This window comes from Dromaius novaehollandiae, chromosome 4 (genome assembly GCF_036370855.1).
Source record: "Dromaius novaehollandiae isolate bDroNov1 chromosome 4, bDroNov1.hap1, whole genome shotgun sequence".
NCBI lineage: Eukaryota > Metazoa > Chordata > Aves > Casuariiformes > Dromaiidae > Dromaius > Dromaius novaehollandiae.
The window spans coordinates 36,955,760-36,977,462 of NC_088101.1; the positions used below are offsets into that span (position 1 = coordinate 36,955,760).

The 21,703-nt window shown below is 38.8% G+C and overlaps 1 protein-coding gene across 4 annotated transcripts; it reads left to right on the forward strand.

Moving 5' to 3' along the window:
• Positions 1–14,069: 14,069 nt before the first annotated feature.
• MMAA (metabolism of cobalamin associated A) lies at positions 14,070–21,662 on the forward strand. 4 transcript variants are annotated; one of them, XM_026106113.2, is made up of 7 exons: positions 14,070–14,190; positions 15,199–15,675; positions 16,769–16,891; positions 18,210–18,380; positions 18,681–18,766; positions 19,366–19,515; positions 21,306–21,662. In XM_026106113.2, the coding sequence occupies exons 2-7, from the start codon at positions 15,255–15,257 to the stop codon at positions 21,591–21,593; spliced, it is 1,239 nt and encodes a 412-aa protein (XP_025961898.2). In that variant the 5' UTR covers positions 14,070–14,190; positions 15,199–15,254; the 3' UTR covers positions 21,594–21,662. The 4 variants fall into 4 exon arrangements, with proteins under 4 accessions (XP_025961898.2, XP_064366846.1, XP_025961899.2 ...); XM_064510776.1 differs by having other exon boundaries at positions 14,091–14,194; XM_026106114.2 differs by having other exon boundaries at positions 14,178–14,238.
• The last annotated feature ends 41 nt before the right edge of the window (positions 21,663–21,703 follow it).

Here is a 21,703-nt window from a genome sequence, read left to right on the forward strand (position 1 = left end):
TTACCATATTTTCATGCATATAATCTATGGATTACGTTCTGTGGGGTTTTTTTCTGAATGCAGAACCAAAACACTCTTTGTGATGTTCCTGCCTCTCATTCCTTGTAGACTGTTCTCCCTTTCCAAAAGGCTTTTTTTACCTCTGAGTTCTGAGGGAGTTTTTGAGAACATAGTAGAAGTCTGGTTAATAAAAGTAGAGTAGAAGTTACATGAGGTACTGTAAGAAGGTGTTTAGAATATATCTGGAAAAACAGTTAACAACAGCAAAAAAAAGTATTCTGTTCATTGGTTGTAGGGATTTTTTTTTCCCCTCCTGGAGTATAGCTTCCAGACTGCAAGTCTGTCATGTTGAACCTGGAATTGCCAGTTCATTACTAAAATAAAAATTCTGCAATTGGAGTTTAATTTTAAATTACTTTGCTTATCAAAGGCAAAATCTATAAGACCATATTTTAAGGGGGTTTATTATTTTGTCTTTTTTTTTCTTATTTTTCTCTAACAGCCTCTGTCTCAAGATGTGTGTATGTCTTCCCTGAATATCAAAATAGTAGTGTACCTGGAATTGCTGTATCTGAAAATGGAACTCAGTCCCATCTTTGTAATACCAATAAATTAACTATGAATTGGCATAGCCGTAGCACAGAGGCCAGTTCTTCATGCAGCGCTGGAGTTCTTTGGCACTAGAGGTCCTTGTGCTCTTTAGATATGCTGTAGTGCCTCTCAAAGTGATAATGGACTAAGCATTAAGAAACTAAAGTTGAGAGACTGCTGTCTGACAATATGGAACATGCGTGGTGTGCAGAATCAAGCCAAGGCTAGGCTGGAAGTAATATTTTACATGGTGTAATGATTTGGAAATACACAACGTTAATGACAGAAACAAGCTTGGGATACTATCTGGTTTTTTTTCTGTCTAGTCAGATATGTTTAAGTGTCTTTGTTTTGTTTTTCTGTCTTACAGGCTATGGGAAAAGAGGAGAGAGATTTTAGTCCTGATAAAAATGTACAGGTATCTGCCTCCTTTCCTCTCCCCCCACCATTCCCCATCTGCTACACAAATTCTGCCTCAGTGGGGTTTGCAGGAGGAAAGGAAATAATCTGGATGGACCTGCTACATGTGGTTTCTTCCTGATTAAAGCTGACCAAGCAACAAGGGGAGATCTTGCAGCAGAACAGGTGCTGTGTTTTTCAGAGAAAGTATGAGTTTCTGCCTCTAAATGGGTGGGTCTAAAAGTGTGAGGGTTATGAGAGAAGGGAGAATGAAATGAACTTCTTTGGAAGTGCAGTGCAGGAAAGGAGCTCAAAAACTCTGCAGGTCATTTGCTTCACCTCCAAGAAGAAGGCTGCTCAGCCTTCGGCTTTCCAGCACACCTCGGTGGGCCTGCCTCTGCTCGCTTTCCTGAGAAGCCCTTCGAGAGCTGCGGGAGGTGAGTAGTTTTTGTGGGGACGGCCCATCTGTCCCTGTTGCATGAGAGGTGGCATGCTGCTGGCTATTTACAGTCCTTTGCTGTTCTGCTTTCCCGTCTGGGTCTGAGGAATGCTAAAGCAGGAGGAGGAAGAAAGAGCAGCAAGGGGGGAACTGGCAAATCATTAGGAGCAGTGGCAGCCCTCTGCTAGTCACTCTGTTTTTGCGAGTGTGCTTTTCAGATTCGGTCAAGGAAGAGACTGCAGATGAAAGACAGGACTATGGTGCCTAAGAGCAGTTCTTTCAGGCATGCTACATGTGAAATGTATTTGAGCTTCATTCATGTAATGCATATGCAGAAGTAAATCCCAGTCAGGTGATGGCTGGGCCACATCATGCAGTCCCTTTCATGTGGTATATGGTCAAGACAGAAGGACTGAGTATAGCAGACTTAGACCAGGTTAGATAAAATTCAAATGTAAGATATTTTGCAGTCACTTTGTGTACCTTGTTCCAGGTTCTTAATCATCTTTGTAGTTAGAAAGTTCTTCTACTACGTAGTGTAAATTTACCTTTCTACAAAGGAACCCGATTCCTGCTTAGCCTACTTTTGACTGGTGATACAGCAAATCACTGTTGTCTTTATAATCTTATGCTTATGAAGAAAGGTGTGTTTCCTACACTTTTCGTTCTCTTGCCCAAAGCTTCATTACTTTAATTCTTTGTTTTTCTTCACTTCCAAACGTACTTGATGAAGTTTTCCTCTGGGCTCCAGTTTGTTTACATCCCTCTCAGTAAGGTGCTCAAAACTGAACGTTATAGTCTAATAGAGGCCTCACCAGTACTTCAAAGCTACTGAGTGGAGGGCTGAGTGAAGGAGAATGATTACATCGTTTCTTTCTTATAACACTTTTCTTAATACGTCTCAGAATCACATTTTGCAACAGGATTTCCAATCTGTGGTTTCTAAACCATTTTAGTAGGATGACTGATTAGCCAAATGGTTTTGTTGTATAGTCGTGTGGTGGTGGTGGTGTTCTTTTTTAATTAAATGTTATACCTTGCACTTGCTTTTTGTGAGTGTCACTTTGCTAGAAATAGAGCAGGGTTCTATCTTAGTTTCCTGGGAGTCTTGATGAATGACGAGTGGTACTGTGAGAATAAGCAATGAGGGGGGAAAAAGTTGGTCTGACTCCAGAATTCTTACACTTGTCACTGGGCCAAAATATGAAATTGTGTATCCCCCGGAAATTGATAAGGGAATGTCCAGACTAGTCTTTGTAAAAAGATTAATTAAGCAAATCGGCAAAGATAGTTCCCCAGATGAAACATTTTTTGTTGTTCTTGTCTTTTTTGACTCAGTTTCTCTGATATCTTTTTAAACAAAAGCTCTTGAAAGAAAATCTTTTGATAAATATTTTTTGTTCAATTTCAAGTAAGGGTTGAAATATTGTTCCAATAAACATCTGAGAGTCTTTTTTTTTTTTTTTTTTTAATGCAACTGCTGAAGGTTTTTTACTTAAAGTGAGGAAGGGAGGCAAAAAACTTTTTTTCACTTCTCAGTTCATTGAAAAATAATGTACTTTCACCTTTTTCATACATCACTAAGAACAAAAAGAGTAATAATTTTATAGGTCAAACTTTAAAACATGATCTTTGCAAATTATAAGGTATGAATTACAAAAGTATGTGGTTAGATAACAAGCATTAGGTCTGCACTTGTAGTTGCCTTCCAGAAAGGCCAATCATAAACTTTGCAAAAATAACCTTCACTAAAATACATGCAGCCCTGTTGTCTGGGCTTCTGAGACACTGTAGTCATTAAATAATCTAGGAGTGTTTGTGTGTGTGGTGAGAGAATTAAGTGAAGAAACTGCCTATCAGAGCTCACTATGCTTATGATATTACTAATGCTATTTATGAAAAGGTTTGTTCTAAAACCTAACTATAAATAAATATGATTTAAAAAGAGCTGAAAAGGTCAGAGGAATGGATTTTGTCCTTCATGGATTTGTGACATAGAAAGCAGGTTTGGTTATTTTATTTTTTTCTCCAAATATAGTTCTGTTCTGCTTGGTGAAGAATATCAGATGAGGGCTATACTTACTTATCTGGAAGTCTTTGAAAACTCTGCTCAGTGGGGTCTGTCTCTGCTCTTAACTGAAGAGTTTGGGATTTTGTATTTTGCAGTGAAGGAACTTCTTCAACCACCTGCCTTGGTATTTAATACCATGATAACAAAACTAAACCAGATTTATCTGTTTAAAACATGTAAGTATCTTTATGATCTGCCTTGTTAGTTTTTGGTAGTTTACTGGTATATTTCTCTGCTGTAGAATGAGGGCTTTGGCCAATCAGCTTTTGCAGGTTTCTCTAGCTTCTCTGATATAAAGATGATAAAACATCAGCTGCCACACAAATTTCTAGGAAAAACAGCAGGCAAATTCTGATGTTTGTTGAAAGAAAGTAGCAAGTACTTGGAGGGGGAGGGGAGAGAAGGGAGAAAAGTCTTTTTTTGTAGTAGCAAAGACCAAAAAAAGGGAAGGACCAAGAAGGCCAGCCTTCCTTCTTCTTACATTGGCTTTTTAAGCCCTTGAGGTACTGAGACAGGCAACTTTGTACCTGAAAAAAGTAGATTGTTATTTAAAATGCGAGGTCTTACACTGAGGCGAGAATAAACAACGGTGTGAATACAGGAACTAGGTAGGAAACAGCTTCCTCAGTAGTTGTAGTTGATCCAGTTGAGTTGTATTCGCCCATCCACAACAAATGTAGAAGTGAGCGGGAAGACGTGGGCATTACAGGCGGCGTACGTAGCCTCCAAGGCATTCTCTTGCTCTGCCAAATATTGGGAAGGGTTTGCCTCAAATACGGTGTCTAGTTTAGCATCATATATCAGGAGAAGCAGAGATGATTTATAAAATGTCCAGAGGAATCACTGTGAATGGTAAGAAATACAGAAAACGTGACCTGTGAAGAAAATCTAGGCCTCTCCCTGCTTAAAAAAAGTGTTTCTTCAAAGATGACAGCTAGGGGGTAAGGAGGTGTAGGAGTCTTAAAACAAGCATAGAAAGTTACTCTGAGGAGGAAGAGTTTAATAACTGCTCTCTGCTTTATAGGGAATAGGATAAGAAACACTGTGCTTAAATTGTAGAGAATAAAGATTAGTTTAATATTAGGGGAAAAGCCTTCCTAGCAGAGAAGACAGTAAAACACTGGAACTAGTTACTGAGATAAGTTTTGAAGACATGGTCAGTGGAGACTGTCTATGACAGACTAGAAAAACACCTTTCAGGAATAGCCCAGGTGTCCTTTCTTGGGTTTTTTCCTGCTCTAGTCTGTGGTTGAATGCTTAGGGCTTCTGCTCTGAACATTCGAGAACTGAACGCTGTCAGAGATGGTGATGTTGAGGAAGTGATTCCTTTGTCCCTTATGCATATTTTCATGCCTGTTGGGACATACTGATTTGATATAAAACAGGCAAGGATTTTTTTTTCCTCCCTCTCCTCACTGTTCCATACTCCTATGTAGTTGAAGTGAAACTGTGTTAAAGTTTTTGTGATTTGCACAGCTATTCTAGTGACAAACCCCACTTTCTACAGTGGGGGGGTGTTCTGCTAATAGCATTTAACCTTCCTTTGGAATGAGTGGAGTAGGAATGCCTCACATGAGGCCAGCTGGAGAAGAGCTCTTCCTGAGGTTTATCAGTATTCCAGACAGGAATCTGCTGAGATTCTTCACCCTCCCAGCAGCAAGAAGGGAGAAGGGGTGACAGCTCTAATGGCAGGGCACTAATGACTTTGGAGAAATGTTACTTTTCTAATTGGAAATGATAAAAACAGTGTCATTAAAACAGATTGTTGATGTAATTTCTATTCTTGTCATAGGCTGAGTTATAAGAATGGATCCACTCTAAGGAGATGACATCAGAATTTTTATGCTTTGCACAATTAGGTGGATAGATCGTAAGCATTTAATTCATGAAATGCTGTTTTCTGGAGCACTAGCTAAAATAAAGTGAGGGTTTGGCAAAAAGTTAACATTTTAATTTGAATAACTGCTTACTTTTCCTCCAGTTGGTAGTATAGAAGAAATGGAATGTCATTCTGAAAGATATGGGTTAAGACTTGAGAACTCTGATTTGAAGGGCTCAGACTGCAGTGCTTTAGCAAAATCGTCTTTATAGTCCAGTGTTTGGTGTAAAATATGAAAGCTTGTTTAAAGACAAAACCAAGATCCCTTCCCTTACCCTTCAAGAAACTTCTTCTCATTCCCTAAGTACATCTGCTGTTCTAATCCTTTTAGTCTTCACTTAGTCTTTTAGAAAAAGTAGGTACAAAAGGTCAGCAGAAAGGGATGCTGGTGGGGAAGAGACACTTCAACGAAGGAGGCCTGGAATATTTTTTGCTACAACACTACCAGTTCTTCTTTCTTCATTTTGACTGTCTTCAAATGACCTTCTTTTAGGTCATTTATAAGATCTATTTTGCATGTAAGGCCTCTTTTGGATCTCTACTATTGGTGACTGTCATCCTAATTAAAGTACTCAACATCTCCTTATCATATTCTAGTATCAGTCTTACTGCATAAAAGAAAATCTAGAAAGCTAGGAATGTGTTCTCCTGGAACAAGCAGAGAACAAGGAATGGTATGTATATATGTAAGGCAGCCTTCTCTGTGGGTATTCTTGCACTCATCCTTGCATGTTTCGCCTGTTTAAAGATTTGAGTGTGAGAGTCTGCCTCTGGTTGGGCAGCGAGTTGAAGGATGGAGCACTCTTGGAAGTTTGAATAGCTGCTGGCCTCTTCCAAAATGGGCAAAAAGCCTCAGAGACTAGGCCAAACTAGGGATATGTAGATACAAAACTGGAAAACCTGGAAAGAATTGGATACAGCTTTTGATGTTTGACTGCTGATGTTTCTTTCCACAGCCCTGAGAGAAATGCAATCTAAAATGGCTGATAATTAGCTGTAATCAAATAAACAGCTGTTTCTGTTCAATGCTAAGCTGAAATAGGCTATTTAATCAAAAAAAGAATCTCAGTGGGTCAGTCTCCTCCTTTACTAAAATTGCAAAACATCAAATAAGTGCAGTTGAATTTGGTTGAAAAAGGATGAAGAATATTATCATATACAGCTGATCATGACTCATCTGAGGTGCATGCTGCAGTTTCTTTTTTTCAGCCTCAACAATAAGACATAAAGCTTTTGAATACTGCCTTATACTCTAAGGCAATTCTTCCTATCTTTTGTATGAAGTTTTCAGTTTGTTCCCTGCACCGATGTTCTGAATAAGTGTCCTGACACAGAAACAGGATTACTGGTTAAAATTGTTTTGTGTTTTGTTTCTGTTTTTATGGGAAATAAGATGACATTCCCACACAATACTGTATATTGTACAGAGACCTCTGACTTATTGCAGAGATCATAGAGAGGGCCAACAGCAAAATCCTGCTAGAAAGTCAGAAACTCACTGTAAAGAATTCCTAAATAGGGTTATAGCCCCTTGCTGCTGGCCTTATGCGAGTAGCTCTCTAAAATAAAACTGAGATAGAAATGCTGGTAGAGGTGTGATTTTAATGTTCTATACTCTGAATCCCACTGAAGGCACTCTGAAATGTGTTTAAGTTCCTTAAGTTGTTAAAACTCTGCTGTGCCTGACCAGGTTGGATTTACAATTGTGATGATAATGTCATCATAAATTCCAGTGTTCAGAATACGTCTAAACTGCATGACAAAAATACAAAGCACTAGCTTCCCCTTCTGGCCAAAAGGAGTAGTGGTCTTGATGGCAAGATGCACACACATTATTTCTCAATTTTGTTTCTATATGCTAAAAATGTAGATTAGAAACACTGTTTTTTCAGAAAACAAAATATTCCTTTGCTGCCACTGAGGCAAAATGGTGCTGGTGAAACACCTTTACTTCTGGTAATAAAATATAATGAAATATCAGAATGGGGCTACTAGTGGAAAATAATCTTTCCAAATATGGACCTAATTTGGCAAGTGATTAGGTAAAAATGCTGTCTTCCAGCAGAAAGATTTCTGATGTCCTTTTAGACCCCTATTAGCTGGTGCTAGAAACAAATATTTCACTGCTTTTTTTTATATTCTATATGCTAATTTTCCCCATGCAGCAGCATCACTTACGGTTGTAACTTTTTTTTTTGCTTTGGAGTTTATTTCGTTTTTTTTGCTTAGTTGTCTTATTTTAAAGCTTTTCTGTCATTTTAATTCTCTGGCATAATATTTTTGTAGCATTAGCGTACGCTTTTTAAATACAGGTGTACTAGCATAAAAAAAGCATTTATTTTGTGGTGTAGAGAAACAATACGCAATATAATTGTAAATGCTTTTTAAAAACTTTTCTTAGTCCCTTCTCAGTTAGTTTAGACTTACTATGTTAGTTGGCCTTAGTTCTATAACAACCCTTTTAGATGGGGTGATCCTACAAGATTGAATCTTAGCAGAATCTTTCATTAGTCATTTTGCCTCCTCTCTGCTACAACTGCTTGGACGCTGGGACGTTTAAGTCACTAAACATTTGGCCATATAGGTAGACCGAAGACTTGTTTTTCTGAGCGTGTGGGAGAGTAAGCCTGTTGTAAATAACACACACACACACACACACACACACACACACACACACACACACACACACACACACACACACACACACACACACACACGAGAGAGAGAGAGAGACAGACAGACATAAAATTCCTGCGTGATTAAATGATAGTTGCATGTTCAAGATGCTTAGATGGGCTGTGGGAAACCCACGCATCTCAGTTTTTACCAGGAGGTTGGTCTGAATTGAAAATATTTAGGTTTTTCTGTATTTCAGCCTTGAATCCTGATTATCAGATTTATCATGGGCTTGGTCTTCCTCTCCAGCTTGGCTTTAAATGTCATCATGCACCTGAAAATTTTTCTTGATATGTTTTGTTGCAATTGTTATGTTCCTATGGACACTTCTAGCCACTATTTCATTTCCACCAATTGTCTTTTTCACCTGCTTGCGAACTCTTCAGCGTAGGGGTGTTGAAACAAAGACCTCTGGTGCATCGATGCTGTTGGAGATGCAAGGGGAGCCACTTGAATAAAGATTGCATCTTTATTACTAAAGTTCAAATTGTCTATAACCGTAAACTGAGTTATGCATTTGAAGTAATTAATCACTAATTCTTTGCCCTATCTACTCTGCAGTTTGTGACCTAAGGGATTAACTTCTTGGTGTATAAGATTGTGCTAGTTTCATATCAGTTGAATAAATTTTTAGCACGCCTGGCAGGGAAAGGAGATTGTATTTAGTCACTTGAAAGAGTCAAACCTTTGCTCCTATCTTTGTCAGCTCCTAAGGAACTTAGAAATTGTAGCCAATCCTTTCCTTAGGCAAAAAGTAGCTGGGAATGAGGATAAGTTGTTAAAGTTAAAATTGTCAGGTTGTACTATACTTTTTCTGTTTACTGATACACTTGCTATGGTTTCATTGCTGTTTTGAAAATAATCGAGAGAGGCAATTGATGGTTTCCTTTTCAGCTCTACAATAATGACCTGCATAAGAAATATTTTGATAGTTTGATTCAGCAGTGGCCATGGAGAAAAACATACCCATTAAGCCAAGTTCTTAAGCACTTTTCTAATTGAAAGAGAAATTAATATTTTACTGGAAATGAAGATCTTGCCCTCCCAGGCTTACAATTTTAACAACAGATCAGTCTTGGAGAGCATTATTTAATTTGTTTTCACAACTAGTTCCCTATATGAATGTTTTCTTTTCTTTTGCCCTGTATAGTCATGTTATATTTATTTTACTGAAATGTGAGCATTTGTGGAAAATATACTCACTTTTAGAAGATCAAATATTTTTTAATTGATTGTGTTTGTATGTCACTTTACATCAGGCAGTTCATTAAAAAAAACTGGAAAACTTTTACATAAATAGTGGAAAATTTTCCAGTAATCAGTAATCGATCCAGTAGTCAGTGCTGTTTCCTACTACTGTGCAATGATATCTCAGTTCATACTGAAAAGTACATGTTGAAGTTGCTTCTATAAAGTTTCGTAAAGAAATATCAGCATCCTTGTTTCTAAAAATGTTACGCAAATATAAACAATAGTTGTTTAAGATGAGTTTTTCTCTCTTCTTTCCTCAGGGTACTCTCTGGTAGGTCTCAGCCAATGTTCAGAGAGCAAACTTTTTTCCAGGTTCATCAGGCAGCTCTAGCAGCTCAGACAACCTTACCGGCTCCTCGCCAGCGTGGATGCAATGAATTTGCTAAAGTGTTGGAGTCATCCTCTGTAGGTTGCTGAATCTGGAAAGCTTTGGTAAGACTTTCATCTCCAAACCTAGCTGGAGGAGCTAACTTGTCACTACGTCTAGGCCTTTGCAGTAAAACAACTGAATGCTTCTACATAGCACATATGTTTATATGGCTGTTACTGAATCTTTGGAGAGATTTTCTTCATCATGCTGTTTCCTTGCCTGAGTCATAAATGCAAAACCTGAGGCCTGGGTTCATGATAAGTTTAAACAGGGAAGCTCTCATATGTGAGTATACTTCCTATTGTTTTTATTTCAGTTCTCCAGTTAATCTTTAAGATGATGCAGAAGGAATTTCTTGTTTAAAGTGCAAAAACTGTTCTTATTGAAAGGCTAGTGTTCTTTACTGAAAATAAGGCTTTCATCATCAGTTACATTGCTGGGTGTTGCTCTGCAAAGGTTACATAGCTTCAGTCTTCTCCATGCTTGTGTGACAAATGAAATGAATTGAGGGGTGTCCCTTGAAATAAAGAAGAGGTGGTCATTCAATAGCCACTGCAGTTTCAGTTTGTACTATAGCAGGGATTGTAGTAAACCTGATATTCAGGTAGGATTTAACCTGCACCACAAACTGACACTTACTTATTGCTCTGGTCAGCTGTTGTAGGTTGCAATTGAAGACACACTTCTCCTGTGCATTGGGAGGCAATGGATAGACACAAAAAGGGAAGTTCTGCAATGCTGGTTCCTAGGAGCTGGGGGGATAGGCATGCAGCGTTCACAAGATGCACCTAGATAGTGTGGATACTGAGCTTGGATCTATGTTGTGTCAGCCAAAACTTCTAATGTTGTTTAAGGATTTTTTTTTTCTTGAACTGCTTACAATAGCAATAAAACCACTAGTCCCACTACTACTGTCACTACTTTTTGGCAGTTATACTAGCCAAAAACATGCATTTGCCAGTAAACAGGGTAAACAGACTACTAGAGGCAGAATGGAGAAATGCTGGAAGCAGAGAGAGAGAGAGAATGAAAATGAGAATGAAGAAGGCCAGATGCTACACTGCAAGTGCAATATAACTAGTTAGCATAGGAATTGTCACTAAATTTGTATTCCTGAATGAGAAGTTTGTTTAGAAGTAAGGCGCAGGGGAGGAAGGCATTTGGGAGCCTAGCACAGGGCCTCCTTATATACCCTTCCCATCCTCACAGGTGAAAAGGGCAGCAGGGGGAGAATAGAGTGATGATCTCTAAGAAATCTCTAACAAATGACCATGTAAGTGATGTAAATTCACTTCATGTAAGTGATATGAATTTTATAATTCTGTAACCATAACCAGTAGTTACTGTAGCCATGCCAGACCTTCTAACATAAAGAGGGAGGGACCAACAGATAGTTCCAAGCTGTAGTAAAAGTACATCTATATATTTTCAGGAAGAAGGTGTGATGAGTTTCAAGCTGAAGCTGTTCATTTAATTTTACCAATTATTTGTACTGTTGTAATTTCCTTTTAATATTTTCACTGAGGTCACAGACATTTTGAGCGCGAGATTTTTAGTTTTATACTTGCCCTTACAGCACATTGCTCGTTGCTATGTCTATGAACATAATAAATATTATAGTGATAATAATGTGTACACAAATCACTTCAGGACTTCTAAAGGAGGAGGTGAAAATCCTCAGTGGAAATCAAAATGCTGCCAGAGAAAGTAAGAGCTCATATATCCAACTAAAACTGCAAGGGGAAGCTAGTTAAACAGTGTAAATTTGCATGGGGCACTCTGGCAAAGATGCTAATGGTAATACTGTTTCTGTTGTGAGGAGTTACAGTAGGCTCTTTTTCTATTATTTTATAATGATCAGGATTCAGTTACACACTTTGTCCAAAGATTTGTCATCTCCATACCTTTACCATGTGGCACACTGCTTTATAACACTTTATGTTTGATTTAGTTTTGGCTCTGAAAGGAGACTGCCACTTACGAGTAACCGGAGGTACACTTTTCTGTAACATTTGGGGTGGATTTGCAGCAAGGAGGTTGAGTTTAAACGAGTTTTCCTTAAATCCTGGACAAGTTCAGACTGTGGTGGAATAACTATAGCATATTATAGATGAGTATTTTTCTGACACTACTGGAGAAAATAAGCAGAGAGAATAGAAAAAGATGATGACTTAAATGTGAATACAAAAAAAAAAAAAAAAAAAAAAAAGAGGTGAGAGAAGCAAGCATGAGGCTGAAGTGGTGTGGAGGGCTACTGAAATATGTCCTGAATACCTCATCTGAAACATTAAGTGAATTAATAGTGACTGGAAAAAGGAGTACATTAGCCAGGAGAACTCCACGTGTTGGAGATCAGAAGGCAAAAAAAAATTGGGGAGAATGGCCAGAAATCATTGGGTTGTGCCTAATAAGGACCAAGAAATATGGATTTTGATCACCTACGTTAAAAGACTATAGGGGAGAAATGAGTGCAGTGTATACAAGAGAAGGAATGTAGGTTAAGGAGAATTTAGATATGGTCCAAGCTTGAAGGGAACCTGTTGCCTGTTTTGAATAAGGTTAGAGTAATATAAAATCAGAGATGATAGAAAAACACACAGTTGTAGGGGACCTGCATAATCTCTATTCCAGAATGTTGAAAAAGGGGGTATACATAATTGACACTGCAGTAGCAAGTGTTTTCATCAAACTGACTGCAGGGATGATAGCCTTTGACTAGAGAAAAGTAAACTTGCTCGTTGTAAGAATGCAGCTGAGGAGAAGGGGAAAAAGAGGGGACTTTCTGAACAACTAGGATTTCCCAGTTTAACCTCAGCAATGTGCATGGTCTTGGAACAGTTCTTGTAGGAAGAGTACCGTAAAACATGGACACACTTGTTTGGGGTCATATCAGATTGGCAGTGCAACTGGTGCACTATACTGAATAGCAGAAGCTGTGCTCTTAACTGCTGAATGCATGCTTTAACAGCATTCCTATGATCCTGGCCCACAGGATTATCATATAGAAAGAACTGAGCAATCCACTTTCCTCTTCAAACCTGACAGGACCTACAGTTTTGCATCCCCATTCACCTAGTCCTTGCAACAAGGTCAACAACAAAATTACTCAAGATGAAAGCACACAGAAAGTGGAATAAAATGCCGGCTGAGTGATCTGTGATGAAAGCATAGCAGAATGCTTTCTTTGATGTTGCTGTTTTTATAATAATAGTGGAGATTGGCTCTCTAGGTTTAAGCATAGCACTTAAAATAGAGACCCTTAGGAAACTTGTTTAAGGAAGAGATGATAGTTTCTGACTAAAGAGACTAGACAAGGCTATTTTGAAATGAGAATTCTTGTCTCTGCTATGGTTTCCTCGCATAGTGATGGGAACTGTAGGCCTTGTCAGCTCTGAAGTGGATTATTCAGTTCTTTCTATATGATAATCTCATGGGCCAGAGTCATACACATGATATTAAAGCATCTATTCAGCAGTCAAGAAAACAACTTCTGCTATTCTATATGGTTCATCAGTTGCATTGCCAATCTGATATGTGGGATTGATTAAACATGTCTAATGGAATCCTTGAAAAGTGTTAGTATCCTTGTAAGGCACTGGTAACAGCTCAGATGCATGTATTTTTAAATAAATGCACAAAATATACTATCTATTTTAAGCAGAACAGTTGCAAAGAAGGGCTGGTAAGATGACTAGAGAGATAAAAAAAAATTTAGGCTTGTTTAACTTGGAAAAATGAAGACTGAAAAGGAATGTGATCGAATAACTGCCTTTGGGCGTTTAAGCTTTTTTTTTTCTCCTTCTCTGATACTTAGTCTTGCAAAAAATCAATGAATATTAAAAGATCATGCATAAATTTAGTCTAGAAACTTAAGGTTTCAAATCAGAAGAGTTTTGTAACAGCCTTCCAGCTAGGGATAGGGCAAAGAACCTATTATTTCAAGATCTAAGTTGGAATACTTATGAAAGGAACAGCCATTAAACTTGAGGAGACTTTCAGGGGACGAACTTGATGAGATTGGGTTGCCACTATGGATTGCTTTCACTGTATCTATGTGCTATTTAACCTCCCCTTAGAGAGTCTATTTCTGCTCTGACCATGTTCATGACTTGGCTTCTGCGATCAGCAACAAGCTCCTGGATCAGAGTTTAGGATCCATTTTCAGGACCAGGAAAGCACTTCTATCACGTGTGGTTAGGAAGGGCCTGCTTAGGGAGCACTGGTGCAGCCTTTTCCGCTCTGAGCCTGCCGGGCTACCGGCTGCAACGGCAACGCGCTCCGTTAAAGCCAGGACGGGCAGCGACCGCGACGCCACGTAACCGTCGTAACGGCCGGGGCGCTCTGGTCTCCCCCCGCCTCAGCCACCGGGGCCCGAGCGCGCCCTCGGCGGCGCATGCGCAGGCCCGTCCCTGGGGCGCCCGGCACAGAGAGGACGCCCGCGTCGGGGGCGACGCTGCCCTGCGGGTTCCGGCTCAACGTGACGGCGTCACTTCCCGGAGGCGGGGCAGGAACCAGTAGGTGATGAGGCACCGGGGAGCGGGCCCCGTCCCCATGGCAATGGGGTGCGCGCGTCGCCGCGGGCCGGCGGCGAGGGTGGGGGGCGCGGCGCGCTCCCGCGGTGCTGGCGCGCGCGGGGCTCCCCGCAGCCCCCGGGGCCGAGGGTTGGGGCGGGGCGCGGCCCGGGCCCCCTCCCCGCCCGCTGATTGGCTGGACGGCGCGCGCCCTCGGGGCCGTTGCATCGGGGGGGCGGGGCCTGGGAGAAAATAGGATTTAAAAATGGGGGCCTCTCCCGTACCCTAAGGTGGCTGTAACTGCTGCTTTTCTGAGGAGAGGCTCTCCTGGTTTTAGTCGCAGGGACACTCTGTCGATGAGGATATTTATGTACATGAAGCTTAGGTTAGTTTTGGCCGTTTAGCTGATGCTGAGGTCGGTCAGAGCAAGCCCAGAGAGTGCAGTGGTGATGAGGGGCACTGATGCTTTGTCCTTGTGGTGATGAGGGGCGCCGACGCTTTGTCCTTGCCCTCCCATAGGGTTTATAAACGTTCCTGTGTCTTGACTGCTTTTTTTCTGGAAGTGAGGTATAGAAGAATAACAATTCCTGAATAACAGCGTTCTGAATAACAATTAAAAAATCCCTGCAGACATAAAAGTAGAAGAATACGTGGCAAATTCAGTGAACACAAGGGTTGGTTGGTTTTGTTTGTCCCCAGATGTTGGGGTAGTACGTGTGCTCTTGGTGGCTGTCTCATGTAAAAGTACTTTTTATTTATCTCTTTGTACTCTTAAAAATAATAGCTTTAGTTCTTAACTACGATAACAAAATGATACTATGCTATTGAAAATTCTCTAGCTTCTTTCTCTTCTGTTTTTGCCATGGAAAGAGAGAACCATATTTTGCATTTAAAACAGTAGGGACAGATGAAGTAAAAGCCAATGATTGTCTCTGTACATATTTTTCACTTGAATGCTTACAAGTGTTTTGAGTAATTTGGGAGAGGTGACGTCTTTCTCTTTCTCCTTAGGCTGTCTGCAGACAGAAGTGAACTGATAACCTCTGCTACTTTTAATTCCAACCAAAATGAAGATCCCTTCTTTACTGCTGAGATTCCCTCACTGTTATTTTTCTAGAAGGACTTACTTCAAGAGCTTTCACTTCAGCTCCAGATCAGATTTTCTGTGCACCGAATCTCTTATGCCAGTGCACCTGTACTATACAAAACAGATGTTTTCATTAAAGGGCTTGAAGAGAGAGCTGTGTCATAAAGCTGCTATTGACCAGCAGATAGAGGGACTTTCTGACAGAGAGCAAGGACTTGTAGACAAACTTTACAGTGGACTAATACAAGGTCATAGAGCCTGTTTAGCAGAAGCCATTACCCTTGTAGAGTCAACTCACCACAGGAAAAAGAAAGTAGCCCAGGTGCTTCTTCAGAAGGTTTTATCCTACCACAGGGAACAAGAAAAGTTAAATCAAGGAAAGCCACTTGCCTTTAGAGTGGGTCAGTCCTTTTATGTCTGTCGAGTAGTTACTTTGATGTAATTATAACAATCACTTCTCATTATGCTCTTTAAGCGTTATGGTCTGTAGTCTTGTATCATTGATTTCTGTGGTTTGTAGCAAATCCAGATCACTTCTGTTGTCCGGTAGAGTCATGTCTTGAGCTGAAAAATGCTCTTGAAAAACTCTTAAAAAATAATTGTTGCTTGTTCAGTGTTTTGGGAGTTTTTTGGTTTTTATGTAACTGTTACGAGCTGAAACATTTGGCAGTTTGCATGATTGTTCCAGCCTATTACCTGCACTCAGATAGGGAAGGATGTAACCAAGCAGACCATTCTTTTTGAGAGGTATGTGTTTTTCTGAGTGCTTCCTGAATCCCTTCATCAATACACAAAAGGAAAAATACGTACCTTCCTCTTTTGTGGCCTTACCTTAAAGCAGCCTGCTGTTCAGCTGAGGAGAGTGGAACCTGGTTCTCTTGGAAATCATAAACTATTTTTCACTGGCAAAGAGATGGACTATGAAGGCATGTCATGCCTACTGCTCTCCCCTCATATATGTGTACAAAGGTAGCAAGAAGAAAACTTAGGTATGGGAATGAGAAATATTTGTTGCAGGTCAACAGGCTAATCTTAGTTTGGATGCTTTGAATCACATGTAAATTGCCTGACTTTTGAAATAACAGCTCTTCAAGGTAAGAGTTTTTGCTTTTAAAGCATGTCTTGTACAAACAATTAGTAAATCTGAAAAATACAGGTTTAGGATATTACACTTTAAAAGTTTTTAAGTATAAGCCATTATAGATTAATTTCTTTTGAGAGGAGAGAATGAAATTGGGTTAACAAATTATATTTTGGAATGGATGGGGTGAGTGGTGGTGAAGCAAGCACCACTGTCTTGGGTGAACCAACGTATTGTATTTCAAGTCAATTAAAACTGCTTAGTTGAAAGTATCGGTTCTGGCCATGCCATTTTATTTGCCGAAGTATGAAGTACGAATTGTTGTCAACTTCTTAATGTTGACTGTGTTCATGTGATGTATTATTTATTTGACTAACAAGATGTTTCTTCCCATTTTCCTAATGTGTATTTAGGATTGTCTGGTCCTCCCGGTGCTGGGAAATCAACTTTTATAGAATGCTTTGGGAAAATGCTTACAGAAAGAGGACACAAAGTGTCAGTGTTAGCTGTAGATCCTTCCTCTAGTACAAGTGGTGGTGAGTATGACTCAAAGTTTGAGTCAGGTTGATAATACCTTGTCAACTATAGGAGTTTCTCTTTGGGGGCAAGTAGTGGAGGAAAAAATCAGGGCCTGTAAAAGCAAAATGATAAAAATGAATATTGTACCACTTTTCCCTTTTTTTCCATGTGATACAAAATTAGGAATTAAGGATCCGTGTCTAAATTTTGTTAGGTTTATTTATTTCCAAAATTTGAATGTTGTTTCACTCTGGTCCTTTTTGGCTGAAACTTTAGATAGCCACTACTTTCTCTCTCAAGATAAATATATATTTTTGTCTGTGAGTTAAGGAGTAGAAGAGCATTCATTTTTACACAAATTTCAACAATAATAAGGCTGATCACTGGGCAGGAAGCACACGCTAATTTAATTCTATCTAGAGGACGCCGTAATCCAAACATGTATATCAGCTTGGATTTTAGTGGCACAGGCCACTGATTTTTTCAGTTTGACATTCTTCAAAGCTGTGCGGCTAACATCTGTCACTGTCACTTCTAAAATAGAACTGGTGGTGAAATTCTAGGCTGATCAAGCCTGATTAATGGATATATCTGACATAAATAATAGAACTTTAATTTGAATCCTTTTTTAATGGGCCGCTGCCAGCAAACATCATTCTTTTTTTCAGGGCTTCTAAACCATTAGAGAATATACTATGGTACAACTATTTAAAAGAAACAGACTCCAGCACTGCAATGACTTAGAGCTAAGAAAGACTATATTGTCATATGTATGTATTCAAGACACATTGGTAGAGTAAAAAAACATGATACCAAGGCTACTGCAGTTATATGAATTGAGCAGCTCTTACCTTTTGGAATGTGCATTGTGCCTGTAAATCTCACTGAATTTGATTTAAAGTTCATATGAATGGGAAGAAGGCAGGGATGCCTGTCAGTTTTCTTAAAAGAAGAAACAAAAAACATAATGGGAATCATAAGGTACCTTTTTCTTAAGAATTGTCTATTTGGAAAGAAAGAACAAAGATTGATTATGTAGCCTCCTGTGTATAGGCCACAAAAAGCTGTTCAGGAATTGTAGAATCCTTTCTGGCCTAGAGCAAATTCTCCAGATTTGGAAGCAGTAAGGTCTGCTTATGCCTAGGCCTTTCCAGCTTCTGATAGGCAGAAGAGCCAGCCAGTAACTTGCTAGTCCTAAGCAGTCTTCAGCTGTTATTGGGATATTTTTATTTGACTTTTTTCTCCCAAGACATCCAACTTTTCTCACAGTCATTTATTGGAAAAGAAATCTGACTGATTTGCCTTTTTGAAATAATTTAATGTTAAATGTTTAAGGTTCTCTGTTGGGTGATAAAACACGGATGACTGAGTTGTCAAGAGACATGAATGCATACATCAGACCATCTCCAACCAGAGGGACATTAGGAGGTGTAACAAGGACCACAAATGAAGCTATCCTGCTGTGTGAAGGAGGAGGCTATGATGTTGTTCTTGTGGAAACAGTAGGTAGGTGTTTACGGTTTTCTTCTTATTGTCCTCCTCTGATAGCTGCATAAGGCGTGCCACCAATTACATACTTTCTATTTTCTTTCATCTTTGTTTTTACTCTGTTTCTTTTGTACAAGGTCTTTGGTTGATACCTATTTTTTAGTCCTGTATAGTTTGTAAACATACGATGTTTCATGTTGGCTTTGTTTATGTTAATGTTTTTTGTTCACCTCAGAAACATGCTGCTATACTGGGATGTCTCATAACTAATGTCATTAACATGAAAGTCTGCCGTGAATTGTGAATTTAATTTTTCAGGTGTGGGACAGTCAGAATTTGCTGTGGCTGATATGGTTGATATGTTTATATTGCTGATACCACCTGCAGGTGGAGATGAATTACAGGTACTTTTTAGTTTCTGTTATAAAAATACTAACTAGGACCAAAAAGACCAATTTAAATCAAAGATGTAATATCTATCTGTGTGGTAAATCTATATCAATAGGGTTTTATAAATTGCTGTGCTACTACTGAAGTCTTTTCAGAGCCTTATCAATTTATGGCACAGTTGGGATCTGAATTTTTCCAGGTTTTGGAAATATTAGGATGTAAGGTTTTGATTCTTTATAGCTGATTGTGACCTATTTGCTAGTTATGCCTTTTTTTCTTTGATTTCTGCAAAAAAAAAATCTTGTTAGTTTTTTAACTGGGTTATGTTTCAGTTAAATCTCTATACATAAAATAGGTTCTCTTGTAAACTGTGATATTCACATTCAATGTCCCTGTGTGAAAGTAAAGTAATAACTATTGATGAGGGAAGTCACTGGTACTGTTTTTGTATCACTCGCTCACACTCACATACTTTCTCTCACTCACTCACTCACACTCACACTTGGCAGGTGCCACCAAAAACTAATGAGGCTTTTCTGGCCTGTTTTCTGTGATAAATCAGTGTGTCACAATCATTCTGGGTATTCATGATTTATCTCCACATTCCATTTAGGGTATCAAACGAGGTATAATTGAGATGGCAGATCTAGTTGCTATAAATAAAGCTGATGGTGATTTAATTGTGCCTGCACGGAGAATACAAGCTGAATATGTTAGTGCTATGAAGCTACTTCGCAAGCGATCGAAGGTTTGGAGACCAAAGGTTTGTGTACTTCTCTTTTTTAAGAAGTGCTGAACAGGTCAGGATTGTTATTGTCTCATCTATCCACATTAGTCTCCCTGGGCTGTTTTGTATTAAAAGAACAAACAAACAAACAGTTGTTTTGCTTATTTTATACTGTGCTGCTGTTTCTGTTTCCCCTCTGGTCTCAATGTGTGCCACATGAAACACTGTGCAAAGCCCATGACTTCTGTCCTGAGATACAATCTCAGCACCGGCAGAGCTGTTACTAACATGAGTAGTGGTACTAACCTGTCTTTCTTTTTGTAAATTATGCATATCTTAAAAAGTCTGATAAGCTATTTCCCCTGCAGTCTAACTCTTAGAAGTGTGGTATTGTCATTGTTTCACTTGTTTCCTTTATTCTGTTGCTTTCTTTTTAATTTGTCACATAAGAAAAGATGTTTTTGCGGGCAAGAACTTCATCTACTTGTGTGTGCAATACCTATCCTATTGGGATTCCCATCTTGAGGGCTATTGGTACTAATGCGGTATTCCATTTACTAAAAGGTATAGTAAATTCTTAAGGAACAGATTCAGTACTAATGTTATTTTATATACATATATATATATATTTACACATACATACAGACATATTCACTGTTCATGTATACATATATATATATATGTATATGTATATATGTATATATATATATAAAGCAGGTTGCTGTGCACTGGTTAAAATGGACTGTTGAATTAAGTTTAAATCAGCTGGGCTGCCTGAGGCTTGGCCATGATTTTTTAATTTCTGTTTCTAGATCTAACGAGTGTCCTAGTCATAGTAATTTGAAAGTCAATGACTGAAGAGTTAATGCAAGAGAGAGAGTGGCTAATACTGAAATTACTCTCATTTCAGCAAGATATTTAACCCTGTAGCTTGTCATCTCTTATCAGTTATGTAAACAAATACATCTCCACTGAAATTCTGTTTTTCTTTGACGTTATTGATTTGTTGCTGGAGCATACTGTTTTTAACTTATTCACGTAGATAGTACATGAGTTTTTTGCTTTTCGTTGGTTTATGTTTACTTCGTCACTGTTCAATGGAAACCGATACATCTAGATACCTATTTGTTCAACTTGATAAATGTGACCCAGAAGAACTGTTTGGGGTTAATGATTTAAGTAGGTTATCAGAAATCTGTCTCCGTTTCAGTGATGGCAGTGTCTGACAATTGAAAGAAAAAATATTAACGTCAAGGAGCTGTATTTGTTAGATTGTGTATGTGTGTGTGTATATATATATATGTGTGTATATATATGAATATATATTTAGCAATTTCATTTAAAAGGTAATGTTGGATGCCTGGAATATTTTGGCCAAATGAATTTGTAGTCTGGAAAGCAAATGCAAAGAGAAGTAGAAATACCTCCTTTCTGGAATATTTAAGCTGCAAAAGAGTAGCTATCAGTTTATATCTACCAGAATATTTAATTAACACTGTATTTAAGTAAATTAGCAACACTGTACTTTTTATCTCAAGGGCTCATTTAAAATGATTCTTGGTTGTTATACAAACAGTTGAACAAGCCCCATTTATCCCTAACACCATGGGATCTGAGGGGCTGTTTACAGTTGGTAGAATCTCATTTTTCAGATATTTTTGAAAAAGAGGGAACAGCATGAAACTGCTTAGAGCTTCATTAGATGAGTGTGTTGAAGCAAGTTTGCCTTCCACATGTCCTAATTTCTATGAAATCTAACTGATGCAGTGATTGAACCCTCAAGTCCAGTAATTACGTTCCTTTAAAAATTCTTCTGAATCCAACAGGTAATGCGTATCTCTGCCAAAACTGGAGAAGGCATCTCAGATATGTGGGATAAAATGACAGAATTTTGTGACCTCGTGCTCATGAGTGGTGAGTTGATTGCCAAACGACGGAAACAGCAGAAAGTGTGGATGTGGAATCTCATCCAAGAAAATATGTTGGAACATTTCCGAAGTCACTTGGCAGTCAAGGATAAGATTCCACTTTTAGAAGAAAAAGTTCTTAGTGGTGTCTTGTCTCCTGGGCTGGCAGCCGACCTACTACTGAAAGCATTCAAAGATGGTCTCTAAGCATATATATTCTGTTGCATTCTTGTTAAGTGCTTTATGTAAATTTGAACATTAAATCTAGTTTTTCTATGTGTGGATTCAAATGTTTTACTACAACAGTCACTAATAGA